A 15,018-nucleotide genomic window follows, 5' to 3' on the forward strand; every position below is an offset into this window, starting at 1 on the left:
GCATCTCACGTGTACATTTTTGCACAATTTTTTTAATAACATCTCATCAATAAGCGCTCTATTAAAAAAAATGTTACATTGAATTTATGAAAAGTATCTTGGCTAACTAAGAGTATTACATAAATATATCCCCTGATGTGTACAAACTGCACCAGATGTAATTTAAATTTCTAATTAGGAACAGCAGTGGTTTAACTGAAAAAGTAATGTAGCCAAAAGTAAAAATTTAGAAAGAGGTAGATAACTAAGTTGCAGATAATTTCAAGAAGAATAGTAGACATACAAAGTCTACTATCCTACAAAAAAATTGGCTTGATCTTTTTCATAGTTCATGAATATCTTATCCTTAGGTATGTATAAACTGAGAAAAAAGAATTTGGGATATCAGGCATTGGATATTTTTCTACATATGTGATTCCATATTGATTTTTGTTACATGATTTTCAATGCAGGAATCTGAAGTTTACAGTTTTTAACCAACATGAGCCAAAATTTTTGAGGCATTAGATTTTCCTAAAGTTCTTTTTGAACAGACTAAATATCCCCACCCCACCCCAAAACAAATAAAATTACGATCAGGCTGAGCAAATCACCCTTGATCCCAAGCCTGTTACACCACCCTGATCCAGGATTCCACATCTTGCAGGTTAAGAGGGCTCATGAATCCTCTTTGGTCTTGGAAACTATATAGCCTAAAAACATGATCTGCATACCCAAGAAGGTTATGTGAAGTTGCTTAGTTTTTCATCAGTATAACTAACAGTCCCTGTTAGAGGGCCAAAATAGACACCCAGAAGGTAAAGATAAACAAGCAAGCAAGAAATCATCAGGGCTTTCGTTCTATAGGATGCCTTTATGGAAATAAAGAAAGAGGGACATATGCATACACACAATCCAGGCATTCCCCATCTTAGTAAGATACCAAAAATTTATGTGAATCAGAAATTTGTGCCCTTCTTTCAAGTGGAGGAAGTAACCCCATAGTGGGGCACATAGCTTGGTATATATTTCAGTTAACAATTTTCACCTTAGCTGGGCAAGTCTGTGCAGTTATCAATCTGCGTAACTGTACAATGTGGACCTGTGTTACTGTATTTCTTCACTTAAAAACACATCCACATAAATATAGATAAAAAAAAAAAAGTTAACAAGAAGGATTTGCACTAAACATACCAAAAAAATATATATGATCCCAGCTGCTCAGGAGAATCACTAGTTCAAAGCCAGCCCCAGCAAAAGCAAGGTACTAGGCAACTCAGTGAGAGCCTGTATCTAAATACAAGAGAAAATAGGGCTGGGGATGTGGCTCAGTGGTTGAGTACCCCTGAGTTGAATCCTCAGTACCAAAAAAAAAAAAAGTATATGAAATACAATACTGCGGACAACCACCATTTTTAAGAGGTCCCAAACCAAGGATAGTAGTAGAGATGGGGATCAGTTGGTAGCTATAATTGCAATATATCTAAAATAGCTTCCTCAATAAAAGTGGCTATAAGGAAATCATATTTTCAGAACATAGAGGTGTCAGGTCTGGGATTTGATTTGATTTGACTTTCAAGTGAATAAATTAACCCATTACTGTTTCATGGATGCTGGCAGAAGAGACTCCTAGGTCAGAGATGAAGACTTGATCACTCACAGCACAACAAGCAATAAGACCATCAGTTTATTTACATCTGTTTTCTCTGGCCCAAGGTCTTATGGGGGCAACATAATGAATGCTACATACATGCTATTTGCACTAATAAATCTCAGTAATGAGAAACATTAAGTTTGGGGAACCACCAATTTTATAGCAGGTAATAGCAAGCCTGGTGTTTTGTCTTGGGGAGAGTGAACCTCATCTCTCAAGGTTTCCAGCTAGGTAAACAACCCTAAGGGATAACTAAGGTTAAAGAGTGGTAGGACATGACACATTCAGCAAAAGAATGTAAGAATCCCAAGAAGGACTGCCTTTTCGAAGAGGAGAATAGTAAGGATTAACATTCCTTTTGGAATAGCTTAGAGGGGATGGTAGAATGCTTGCCTACCAAGACCTAGTACTGGGGGGCGGGGAGGAATAGCTTAATGATAAGAAAATTGGTATTTGCATAAAACCACCCATCAATGGGGCTATTGTATCCTCTTTTATAATTAATAATAAATTTTGAGGAAGGGTACTGGGGATTGAAACTATGAACTGTCTACCACTGAGCTACATCCCCTGTCCTTTTTATTTTTTATTTTGCCTTGAATTTGCTATCCTCCTGCCTCAGCCTCCTGGGTAGTTGGGATTACAGGTGTGTGCCACTATAAGCTGATTCTGTCCATGTCTTAATCTATTGCTCCTCAAGTTATCTATGACTTAAGAGAAAACCAGAAATGCAAGATAGAGTGATGAGTGTATATATATATACTCTTTTATAATTAAAATATATAAATTATATATATATACACACACATATATATATAGATAGATATCAAACTGTGCATTTAAAAATGAATTTTTCATTTCAAATTTTGAAAGAAATATAGAAGAAAATGCAAAAACCTTTTTTTGAACATTTAAGTCACTCATAATCTTGCCTCATAAATTATGGTTTTATTTATTTTTTTAAATTATGGTTTTATTTGGGCAAATTTCCAACCAATCAATGTTTCTACATAGTATATTAGTTTGCAATCATATTTTAAGTACAATTGCATATCTTGCTTCCATTTGTAAGTGGTTTCTCTAATTATACATATAACACGCTTAATACTAAATGGCTATATGGTGTTTCACAATATGTATGTACTATAATATAACCAATTTCAGTTTTTCAAATATTCACTATTATTAATACTCCTGCAGGATGTACAAAGCAAAAAGCTTTGCACAGACCATTATCCAGAAGAAAATTCTTATAGTTCTCCGAAGCTATTCAGGGAGTATGAACTGCATTTAAATTTTTCTTCCTTAGATATCCCATTTGCATTTCCAAAGTCCAAAAGATAGCTTGATCATATTATTTATTTCCACTTATGCCTGACTCACCTCAATTCTTAAACTAGAAGAGATGCTGGTCCTTCCCAAAATTCCTTCTCACTTCCTCCTTACTAACAGCACTCCTGTATTACTCAGGCTGATGATGTGACCAATTAAAAGACTGTAGTCTTCAATCTTTATAGCTAGGTGTGAAAATGTGGTTAAGTTTAGGACACTACGATGTAAGTGGAAGCCATTAAAAGGAATTTATTTAAAAGTCCTTTTAAATGAAGATAGATAAGAAAAGCTTTTTTGTTGCTTTCCCCCTTCCTGAAAGGCTAAAGTGGTAACTAAGTTCTCAAACAGCTATCTTGGTCAATGTGGCATCTTGAATATGGAAGTTATACATAAGGATTTCATCAGAGAAAGAAGTCTGGCTGTCTGTAAAATCACCTATTAATACTAATCTATGCCACACTGCCTGGCTTCAAACCCTAATTCTCCTACTTCCTAATTACATATTTTGAACAAATTAATTTTTCTATTTTTTAACTGTAAAATGGGGATAACAACTATCTACCTAATAAGGTATGCATATAAAGTGCTTAGAACAATACTGTAAAATAACAAGTGTTCTGATTGCCTGTTATTTGTACTGTATCATCCCTGTACTAATCTAACTTCAGATTTATTTTATAGGAAGGACATAAAGCCTGTGTAAGATGACTACGGAGAACATCTACTTTATATGTAATGATGACACCTATTTTATTGTATATAATAGAATCACTAGTACACCTTTTCATGCTTGATTTAATCACTTTGCTTCATCTTTACATATATAAATGTATACGTGTATATGTAGACATATGTGCATCTATATATATGTATATATATATATATATGTTTTTATTTTAGTTTTTCCATTTTTTTTACATACATCCATAGTTCTGACTCTTCCCTCTAATATCAAAATCCTGCTCTTCTCTAAATTCAGTATCCTGATTCCTAAGTCTTGTCCTATGTCACAGGAGTAATAAGATCTAGTCCATGAAACAAAGTGGTATTGATAAGTATCTCTTTTAAAGAGCTATCCTTCCTTTTCAAATGGTAGCATAATTCTGAGTCCAGACTTTGTTCTTCAACATATTGAAATATACCTACAGTGAAGGAAGCATTCAGCTCCATGACAAACCATGTCTTAAGTTTTCCAGTTTCTAAAAGAGAAAATGAGAAAAGGGGGCAGATATTACCCAGAACTATTTTTTCTCCAACTTTGTAATCTTAAATTTTAAGCCTAACAAGCAAAATTTAAATATTAGTAAACTGAATAGCCATTAACAAGTATTGACTTATATTTACCAATTTGTTAATGTCTTACACATTTTTTCTCACCTAATTTTTTTTTCTGAGCTATATGAAAGTAAGTTCAGGGTCATAACATATCGTCCCCAAATACTTTAGCTTGTATTTCCAAGGAGCAACGACATTCTCCTACTTATCCATAATAACATTATCACACCCAAGGAACTTAATATTAATACAGCATTACCTACTTATATTCAAATTTCCAAATCCTTTCAATTTCAATATTCCTCACTATGCCCACCACATAATGGATCCCATTATGGGTTATGCATGTCTGTAGACTCATGATCTAAGACAATTTCTTTGATTTTTTTCTTCCTTTCATGACTGACATTTTGGAAGGGTCCCACTAAATCATCTTCTAGAATGCCTCACAATCTGGATTTAAGGAAATTCTTTTTCCTCATGATTAAACATTTTTAGAGGGATGACATAGGAGATATTATCCAAGATTCCACTGTAAGGACAAGGGTTGTTTCCTTGTACAACTAAGAAATAAAGCAATGTGAAAAACAGTTACCTGCCTATGTGGTAGATAGCAATCACATTTTAAAATAAAGATTAAAAAGAATGTCTTCTGCATATTACTTTCTCTTGGCTGTAGAAACCAAAGGGCATAAGGGGTCTAAGATTTTCTACTTGGCTTAAGGAGTCAAAGAAAGCAACCTACACCTAAAAATAAAGATCTCTTTATACTAAAAAGGATTTAAACACTTCAAGTGTAAATAGCCTTTAAAATGTTTATTTCTAGTCAGAATTACAGGGAACTTTCACGTTCTATATTATTTTGGACATGTCTGAGATTTTTAACAAGCAGGTATTTTACATTCAAATATGTTCTGTTATAATCAGGAAAAAGTAGTTCAAAGATTTTTTTAATGGGGAAATATTTGAAGTAAGTATTTCTTAAGAAAGGGGCTCAGGTATTCTTACAAGATTAGGTAGAATGATGTGTCTGCTCTCACTAATACCTTATTAAAACAAACACTGGACAATACTAGCCCTTGAATTTTAATGATGGTAAATGTCTTCAGTTTTTCTACAGGACTTTAATGGATTGCCTTTTAAGTCTTCATATTTGGTGTGTGGATGTGTGGGGGGATTACAAACATTACAGAACAAAGAAAACACCATCAGCTGATGCTCTAATGTAGAACAGACTCTTCAAAGGCAGTCTTCTCCCTTTGATTATTTTTCTTTTCTCTTAAGCTTTTGTTTCAGATTCAAATATGTTCTGAGTAGATGCAATTAACCTTAACAATATGTATAACCTTACAGCACTCTGCTGACTTTGAAGTAAGTAACCTTACTGTGTAATTGAACTAAGTCTCATTTTTTCCCTCATTTCTTCCCCGCTTCTACTGATCATTATAGGTATTATGTATTTTCAAGCTTTCATCATCCTGTTGATTTATTGTTTCACTGTTTCAGCTGTCAAAGACTTTTTGAAAAATGTCCATTCATTTTTGATGATACTGTATTTGAACAAAAATGATTGCTCCCCAAGACTTGGCAGACTGCAAATGCATACCATACTGGGGAGAAAAGTTGAAAATTCATTCTAAACAGGACCATAATTTTCTACCCTCCTGCATAAACAGGAAGGTAAATTTGATTTAATCAAACTAAAATGTCTTTTCTCTCCATCCACTCAATCTCTTCTGCCACGTATAGAACTATGCTTTTCAAACTGTAGGTGGTAACCCACTAATGGGTTATGAAATAAATTCAATAGATTTATTTTTAATGAACAACAATAGAAAATGTCAGAGTGCATCACATGTACCAAGAGTGAGAATTGTTTTGTGAAATTTCTTTGCAGTTATATATACCCTCGTATATACTCAAGCACATACTAGGTCATGATGTCAAATGAATTGCTCACAGTAGGCTATGGTCAGGAGTCTGAAAAATTACTGCAAGATACTATGTGGTTGAGGTTGCTCAGAAACAGTGACAGTGAAAGAACTGATCAAGCAGGAGCTCTCTGTTATTTGTGGGAAATAGCAGAAAAGAAGATCCCCACAGAAACTTAGCTCTTGCAAGCTACTTTTCTATCTAAATCATTTTAAAGCTGCATTGGCATCTTGGCATTTGAGCACACAGCAGAGACAGGAAGATCTCTCTGACCTTCCCTATCACTCATCTCTTGAAGGGGGCCAGAATGTCAGAATTCTCTGACATTTCTCTAAAGCCGGTCATTTCAGAGCAATCCTCCCTATACCCAGAGGAAAAGAGGAAATGAATGAAGGCAGAGAGACAAAAGAAGAATCTGACATTTAGGCTTGCTGAGATTCCCCAGTTTATTACCATTAAACAAAAGGAAGTTATTATTATACCCCCTTCGACCAATCATACCTCTACATGAGAGTCGACCTTTCATCAGTTCCAAGCATAAAAATAAGGTTTATATGTTTCTTTGGGTCTTCATTTCTGAAGGCTCCCAGCTCATACAAAATTTACATTAGGGGCTGGGGTGTGGCTCAGTGGTAGAGTGTTCGCCTAGCATGAGTGAGACACTGGGTTCAATCCTCAACATCACATAAAAACAAATAAATAAAATAGTTATTGTATCCATTTACAATTTTAAAAAATTTAAAAATTGACATTAAATAAATTTGTCTGCTTTCCACTTGTTAATTTGTCTTTTGTTATAGGAGTCTCAAACATGATGCTAGGGATGAATAAAGAAAGAGATCTTTTTTCCCCTACAGTCATTAATAAACTTCATATTACTGTTCCTATATTAACACTCTCTTTCTCTTCTTGATGTGAAAATAAAACAATAGGACATCAGCTAGCTACAGTATCACTCTTTCCTCCAGCTCTAATAGACATGAACAAGACTTTGGTAGACAGAGTTAGGTTTGAGTACTGACTCTATGAATAAGAAAAGCAATGAGAACGTTTTCTCTTCCTCAACTTGTGTGAAATGGCAAAGTGTTTATTGTAAAGATAAAATTCAATAATATATGTAACATACTTAGCTCAGGATCTAGCACACAGTTAAACATTTGAGATACATGAAGTACTGACTGTTATTTTGTTTATTTTGGATTTTCAGAGATCCTCAGTTTAACTATTCTAAGCACAACTAATTTACTTTATACTACCACAGAGTTACAATGCTTTGTTACATTTATCATTTCAAAAATAAGTTAAATAGGCAGGGCACTACTAATTAGTTAGGTATTAGATTTGGTAATTGTCAAGACCCCTACTCAGTTTATAGAACCATATCATTATATCATTAGGGGTTAAATACTATCTGTTACTTTACAAAACTTCCTGAATGCTTATGAGCCTTGTCTAGGGATTGAGTTAAATAATTCCCCAGTGAAAAACCACCTATATTGAGCCATCAGGAAGATTACTCATTAGCATCAATCACAGATCTTCTCTTCCGATGGACTATTATTTCATAACACTGAAAGGAATGCCAGCATTATCCAGTTCTTCATCTCCAGGAAGGAGTAATAAGCCGATGCTTTCATGCCATTTAGCATCTATGGGCAAAAGCCCATTTCCTCATAATCATATGGAGAGAGGAAATTGAAATCTGGAGTGCTGCGGTGAGGAAGAAATAGTGAAAGCAGTTCTCATGGATACAAATAACTCTGCAAAAACTTGCACTTGATTTAACCCATTAAGTCCCAAGTTTTCAATTCTGTGACTATTTCAATGAAACTGACACAGGTGCATTAAAATGGGTTGGAAGTCATAATTTATAGCTTATATATTAACTAATATTATTATACACACCATATTTAAGTTTTATAGGAGTTCCACATCTGGGGCCATGAGACAAAATGTGCTAAGATGATTTTCCATAACAAGTTCAGATGTAACAAGGTGAGTCAAGAATAATTTAAGTTCTGTCTTAGATGGAAAAAACCATACTTCAATGTTTCAATATATAAAAAAATAAATATTAAAACTTAATGACCTCATTAACATATATCCCACCTTATATTTCATCTTACAAAATGCAAAACAAACACAATGCTTTTTAAAGACAGAAAAAGAGAAATAAGGAATTGGCCATTCATAAGTGCTCTTACCAAGCTGTCCTTTAATCTCCCCCTCATCTCCTTTGAAAGTTTGGGAATAAAGGGAAGGAAAAGTTTCAGTTCCATGGGTTATTTCCTTCCCCCCAAGCAGAGCTGGGGAATATCCCCTAGTCCCCAAGGGAAGAAATGAAAAAAAAAAAAAAAAGAGTGGGTTTCCTGAATATGCACAGATAGTATGCCAACAACGGACATAGAGAGTCCACACTATTGTGATTTGGTTATGGTGTATCCCAGAGACTGTGCCACTTTGAGCCCTCTGAGGAGGTGACACCAAGATGGGGTTAGACAAGCAAGAGATGGACTAGGGGAGTGCCTGTGGAGGATAAAAGGGGAAGAAGCAGGAGTAGGCAGGAAAGCCTGAGAACAAGAGAAGGGCTGAGAGGAAGGAAGAAAGGGTGAGTAGAAAGAGCCTCAGAGAGGGGGGATAGTAGAGGATAGGAAAGGCAGCAGAATACAACAGACACTAGTATGGCAATATGTAAATCAATGGATGTGTAACTGATGTGATTCTGCAATTTGTATACGGGATAAAAATGGGAGTTCATAACCCACTTGAATCAAAGTGTGAAATATGATATATCAAGAACTATGTAATGTTTTGAACAACCAACAATAAAAAAATTAAAAAAAAAAAAAAGAAAGAGCCTCAGAGTGCTACACAGTTCTTAGAAAGTCTTGGCCGGGCCAGGCATGATGGCACACTCCTGTAATCCCAGCAGCTTCGGAGGCTAAGGCAGGAGGATCACCAGTTCAAAAACCAGCCTCAACTAAAGCGAGGTGCTAAGCAACTCAGTGAGACCCTGTCTCTAAATAAAATAGAAAACAGGGCTGGGAATGTGGCTCAATTGTAGAGTGGCCTTGAGTTCAATCCCCAGTACAAAAAAAGAAAGTGGGCTGGGGTTGTGGCTCAGCTGTAGAGCGCTCGGCTAGCACAGGTGGGACCCAGGTTTGATCCTCAGAACCACATAAAAATAAAGGTATTGTGTTGTGTCCATATACACCTAAAAAAAAATATTTAAAAAAAAGTGTTGGCTGGGTTAGTAGGGAGTCAGGCTGGCACTAGAACCTGTGATGCCCAGACCCGGCTGGGAAGATGGCAGCATAAGTAAGCACTGGGGCCAAGGGTGTAACAGAGGCAAAAGGCAGCAGCTGGGGATGTCAACTGACTCTATTCCCCACAGTTAAGTTCTCTTGAAGGAGAAGATCTGAATGACAAGTTTCTCTGACTGCCACAGAGGCCATATAAACTCTTATTAAAAAAAAAAAAATACATAATCATTGTCCCCTAGGCCAGCCTCAAGCTCCCTAAACCCTCAGAATTCTGAGTGACCATTAATTTTTGTATGCTAATGAAAGGACTCATGGTGGGGATCTCTGGATATTTTGGGGATGGAGGCTGGTGGCCAGGAAAACCAACTATGTGATTAAACAGTTAAAACTTCCAGCCCCTAACCCAATCTCTGAGCAGGTAACAGGGGTAGAGATTGAGTTCAGCCACTAATGGCCAGTGATTTGGGTAATTACACCTATATAATGAAGCTTCTACAACTCTTGAGACCCCACGTTTGGGGGCTCCCAGTTGGTAAATGCATCAAGGTGCTGGGAGGGTGGCCTACCCAGACTGGGCACAGACACCGTCTGCACAGCACCCTTCATCTTTGCCTCCGGTACCTTGCTCTTATCTCTTCCACTTGGCCATTTCTCAGTTGGATCCTTTATAATGAAACTGTAATTCTAAGTCTAGTGGTTTCTGTGAGCTCTGATTCATTTTAGTAAATTATCAAACCTGGGGGAAGGGAAAGGTTATGGGAAATCCCCAAATTTGCAATCTATCGGGCTGACAACTGCATTTGCAGCTGGTGTCTGAAGTCTGAATTGGGGGCAGTCTTGTGGGCTGAACCCTAAGTTTGTGGAAACTGCACTAACACTGGGCAGTTGAGGTCAGAATTGGATAGAACTATAGGATACACAGTGGTGCCAGAATTTAGCTGGTGTTGAAATGACATATTTGGTCACACACACACACACACACACACACACACTCCTTCTCATCCTGTAGGTTGCAGCTCAGGCATGACTTCTTAGGAAAGAATTTCCTGCTGCCAAGACTAGTTCAGACCCTGGCTTTCCTTTATACCACACATAAAGATTATTCATGTAATTACCTTATAAATGTCTGCCCCATCAATTAGACAGTGAGTTTCATAAGGTCTTTTTTGTTGAATGGTTATTTATTCCTATGCTTAAAATTATCGAGAGCGAAAGATCCTCTTATTATAGGGCTGTTGTGAGGACTGAGTATGTGAAATGCATCATTACACAGTAAGCACTACATAAGGATTTGCTGCTATTATTGCTCATCTTTAAGTCTCTACAGTACTCCATATAAAGCCAGCCACAAATATGTTAAGGTAAACTAAATCTGTATATAAATTATGTTAAGGGTAACTACAGTAAAATTCTACATTATGGTTTCATTTTCAAAATACCTTTTTATTTCCTTCAGACAACATCAAGCTAAAGGACCACATCCTGCTATGATAATAGACAAGTATTGGAATGAAGTGAAACCTCTATTACTAGGACAGGCAAGAGCCTATTGCCCAGAATGGGGTAAAAATCAAGTTAAAACCCCATGTCTCTGACTCTATCTAGATGTGATGAGTGAAATATATATACAAGCAAGCAAAATATTGGAGGGGAAGATAAATGATCACTTTGAATTAGAAGTTTATATAAGCTTTTTTTCTCTAAATCTGTGTGAATATGAAATTTAGGGACATAATCATCAGGTAAAAATAACTGGGAAAACAATATGAATTAGTAAATACTTATAATTACTTAAATTCAAATATCATCAAGAACCTAAGCTTGCCTGATAGTCTATCAGACGTCCTCAGGAATCATCAGTTTTAACAGACTGCCATCAATTTTTGTATATATATAAGTAGATGTTCTAAATGGGTGTTTTTTTTTTTCAAAACACAGTCATTCTATTTAAGGGTGACAGCATAGTACTTGGTCAAAATACATTTGTTAAATAAAGTCAAGGCTATAAGCTCCTAATATTTACTGAACATTTTCTTGAAGGTTAGTGTTATTTCAAGTAATGAGAAAACTGAGGCATAAAGCATCTATTCATCTCAGAAAGCAAATAATGACAGAATCAGAACTTGAACCCAAAGTCACCTAGCATCAAAGCCCATGTTACTAATCCTGACATGGGGTTCCTCAAATGAATGCATACAAGACTAAATTTCAACCCACTATCATAAAAGTAAGTTCATACTGTGGATGAACTGAATTTCACTATTAAAGCACTTTATCCTCTCTAAATTGCTTCTGATTTCTCTCTTACCCCAAAATAAAACCCTAACTTTTTACTGTTGTTTACTGAGATGTTATTTGTCACTCAACTATTCTCCTTTATTTCCCACTTCCATTAAAGGAGTCAACTAAGAAAATGGATATAAGTAAGTAATGGAGACATAAGAAAAATTCAGAGTGGCCCAAACAGGATTTTAGATACTAAGTACCTAAAAACGAATATACCCTGTCATGCTGTGCTTACCGCAACTAAGTCACATGGAAAAAGAAAAAAATTGAGAGATAATTGAAGTCTTCCAGGAATTTCTCTAATGGTCTATTTGCAAATCTTCTTAGAAATAGTATGCAATGAAGTCTTCAGGGTACTGAATCCTGGATAACTAATCAGAAAATTGCCCCTTTCTGAGCAATTTGGTCCAGCAAGATTCTGAAGTAAATCAAATAAGAAAACAGCTACAACTGCTAATGCTTATGATACAAGCATACAAATGGTTGTATCTAAATAGATACTTTTTAATAGAAAAATATCATGTAAATTATTTTATCATTAACCACTCATGGACATGAGACCACATATCCATGACCTCAACTGATATTAAATGTGGCAACTCATAGTCAGTAGGTTACATGTAATTAATGAGCTTCTATTATAACAAGATGCCAATTATCCTGAGAAGAGAAATTCAGCAATCTCTAATTGACTTACAGATGATCCACCCCATCTTAGGGTAACCCTAAGCTGAATAATGCTAAAGCCCTGATACTTTCAGAATTCAAGGGATGAAAGAAATTCTACTATTTATTGGTCATAAGGTTATAACTACTCCTTAGCAACCAGTGTCTGTCTTTCATCTGAAAAAGAAGTAACTGAAAAGGAAGAAACTGCACATGAGACTGAACAGTTACAATTCAGAGGCAGCACTTCAAAGATAGTAATGTATTTACAAACTGTAGGGTACTGTGAAAGGAGCTCCCTCCATTGGGTGGAAGAAGAGGATAGATGACCCCCCAGCATACTAAATGTGTCCAGGATCCTGCAGTCCCTGAACCAAAGACTAAGAATAAATGCCACTTATCTGTCCCTGCTCAGGGCACATTTCACCTGCAATCCTCACTCTTAGCCCCACTCTTCTGCTCCCAGGAGGCTCCTCTATGCCGGCGTCTGGTTGGGATGAAAGCTTGCTCCCCAGGGCAACATCTGGATCCTCTCTGTGCTCTATATCACAGTCCTTCCTGGTCCTTACCCTGACATCTGACTGGTGATTCCATTTACAGCACAATAGTTTTACACAATTAGGGGATACTTATTTTCATACCTAGTTGGAGTATAAATACTTAAGACAATTGAAAAATTAATAAGAGATTTCTCCACACCCATCCCTTTCACCTCTGTAGCCAGTCACAAACAGTAAAACCGTGTCTATGTCTTTTAGTTTTTAGTAATGGGGATGGGGGGAGGGGAGGTGCGCTCTCCCACTGAGCTACATCCCCAGCCCATTTTATGTTATTTTTAATTTATCATAGTAAGACAGGGTTTCTGCTAGGTTGCTGAGGCTGGCCTAAAAGGATGTTCTTAAAAGAAGAGTGGGGCGGGCTTGGGATATTCAGTAAAGGACCACAAACTGGCTGATTGGAGTAGGATAAGGTAATTCCTGGATGTTTTCATTTATGCAAAATTTTTTCATTCTCTCAAAAACTCTGTTATTGGGCCCCTATGCTTTTGGGCTCCAAAGACTACGACGGTGCCTGCTAGCACGCTTGCCGGGGTCCCACCCGCCAACACAGGTGGTTAAATACTTACCTCCCCTGGCCCGCGTGGCCCAGGCTCTCCCGCGAAGGGGCCCCAGGGGCCGCCTCCACACCCTGTCTCTGGCTTTGCAAGGGACCCAGCTCCCCGCGCCCGCCACTGGGGTCCTGGGAGGCAGGGGTGGCGCCGAGCCTGGAGCCCACCACTTTACTGCGGGTGTACATGGTTCAGAGCCCGCGGTCCTGGTCCGGGGCCGCCGCGCTGCGGGAGGGATGCAGGCTGGGACGCTGGGCGAGTCTCGAGAGGGGATTCCAAAGAGCAGAGGCAGCGGTTTTAACAGCTGAGTTTCGATTTCTCCCTACTAGCCACAGGTTGCGCCGGCCCCGGAGAATTTCCCCATTTATGCTCCTCCCAGGCGCCCTCTGACCTTAGTGCAGGTTTAACAGCTGGGCCGCGACCCCACCCCAACACGCCCTGAGCTAACTGTCCCAGCTGCAGGTGAGTTGGCTTAAGGTCTCACAACCACCTGAGAGCTGAGAAGGATCCTTAAGGATCCACCAGACACTTGTGAGGGAGGAGCCTCAAAGCGACTGGGTACTTTAGAATGGTTTAACAGGTAACCCTAATTGGGGTCAATGTTAGATGTTTGAAACTGTGAACAATATTACCTTGAGATTCCAGTTACAACTGCTGTTTGGTTGTTGCAAGGAAGGTCCTTTCTAGTTAGAGGAAATGGAAAGTGAAATCAAAAGAAAAATGGTAATAAAACCCATGGAGCTAAAGAAGCAAGCTGAGGACTACATAGAGTTGATTCTCTAGATAACCTTGCTGAGTAATTGACCAGATGGTCAAAAAATATTAAATATTTGCTCTGTGCTGGACAGTATGCAATGATTTAACTATGGTGTGACTTTTTTTAAAAATATGGATTTGTAAGACTGTTTTTGTAAGTCGGGGCCTACAAAACATTTTTAAAGATGCCCAGATGATTCCAATCTGTGCCAGGCTGATCACCATGGTCACAATGCTGGCTATACAAAGATGCTAGAAGGCTCTTCCTGTATTCTAGGACACTAGTAAATAAATACTAATGCCACCCGTAGTAAATGAATTATGGGCAGAAGTGTTAAGCGAGACAGAGGAAAAACCTAATTCAAGAAAAGGGACAATTAAGAGTGAGCCACAAAAGGCATGGAAGTTCACAAGAGCTGCTATGGTAGCGGCTTGGTGGCTTAAAATGCCATGGTGTGTAGTAAATTCTGCATGGTATGGTATGGTGGGAGTACCCCAGGCCTGGTCACCACGCCCCTTAGGAGCAGGATTGTCTTGCTTCATTATTGATGCTTAGAACAAAAAGGCAAATAGATCTTTGATAGCTAATGAAAGAAAGAAGAAGAAAAGGTAGTGGTAAGGGACATGGTGGGAAGAGAATCAGGTTTCCTATTTCCTAAAGTGTTAGAGCTCTATCAGAGGGCCAGAGGTTCTCAAATTGCAGTGAGCCTCAGTGTGTTAAAACTGGTATCTGGGCGCCAACCTAGGCATTTCTGACTCAATAGATC

At 37.6% G+C, this 15,018-nt stretch overlaps 1 protein-coding gene across 7 annotated transcripts in view; it reads right to left on the reverse strand.

Annotated features, from left to right (window-relative positions):
• The window catches only part of Epsti1 (epithelial stromal interaction 1), a 97,246-nt gene extending 83,445 nt beyond the window's left edge, over positions 1–13,801 (reverse strand). For 3 of the 7 annotated variants that reach the window (XM_027928835.3, XM_027928834.3, XM_027928828.3), the window contains exon 1: positions 13,514–13,799. In XM_027928835.3, coding sequence (XP_027784636.2) covers positions 13,514–13,683 — 170 coding nt within the window. In that variant the 5' untranslated portion in view covers positions 13,684–13,799. Of the gene's footprint in view, positions 1–13,513 lie in introns of all 7 variants that reach the window. The other 4 variants (XM_027928830.3, XM_027928829.3, XM_027928832.3 and 1 more) reach the window with 3 other exon arrangements.
• Between the last annotated feature and the right edge of the window lie 1,217 nt (positions 13,802–15,018).

The sequence above is a fragment of the Marmota flaviventris genome, chromosome 4 (genome assembly GCF_047511675.1).
Source record: "Marmota flaviventris isolate mMarFla1 chromosome 4, mMarFla1.hap1, whole genome shotgun sequence".
NCBI lineage: Eukaryota > Metazoa > Chordata > Mammalia > Rodentia > Sciuridae > Marmota > Marmota flaviventris.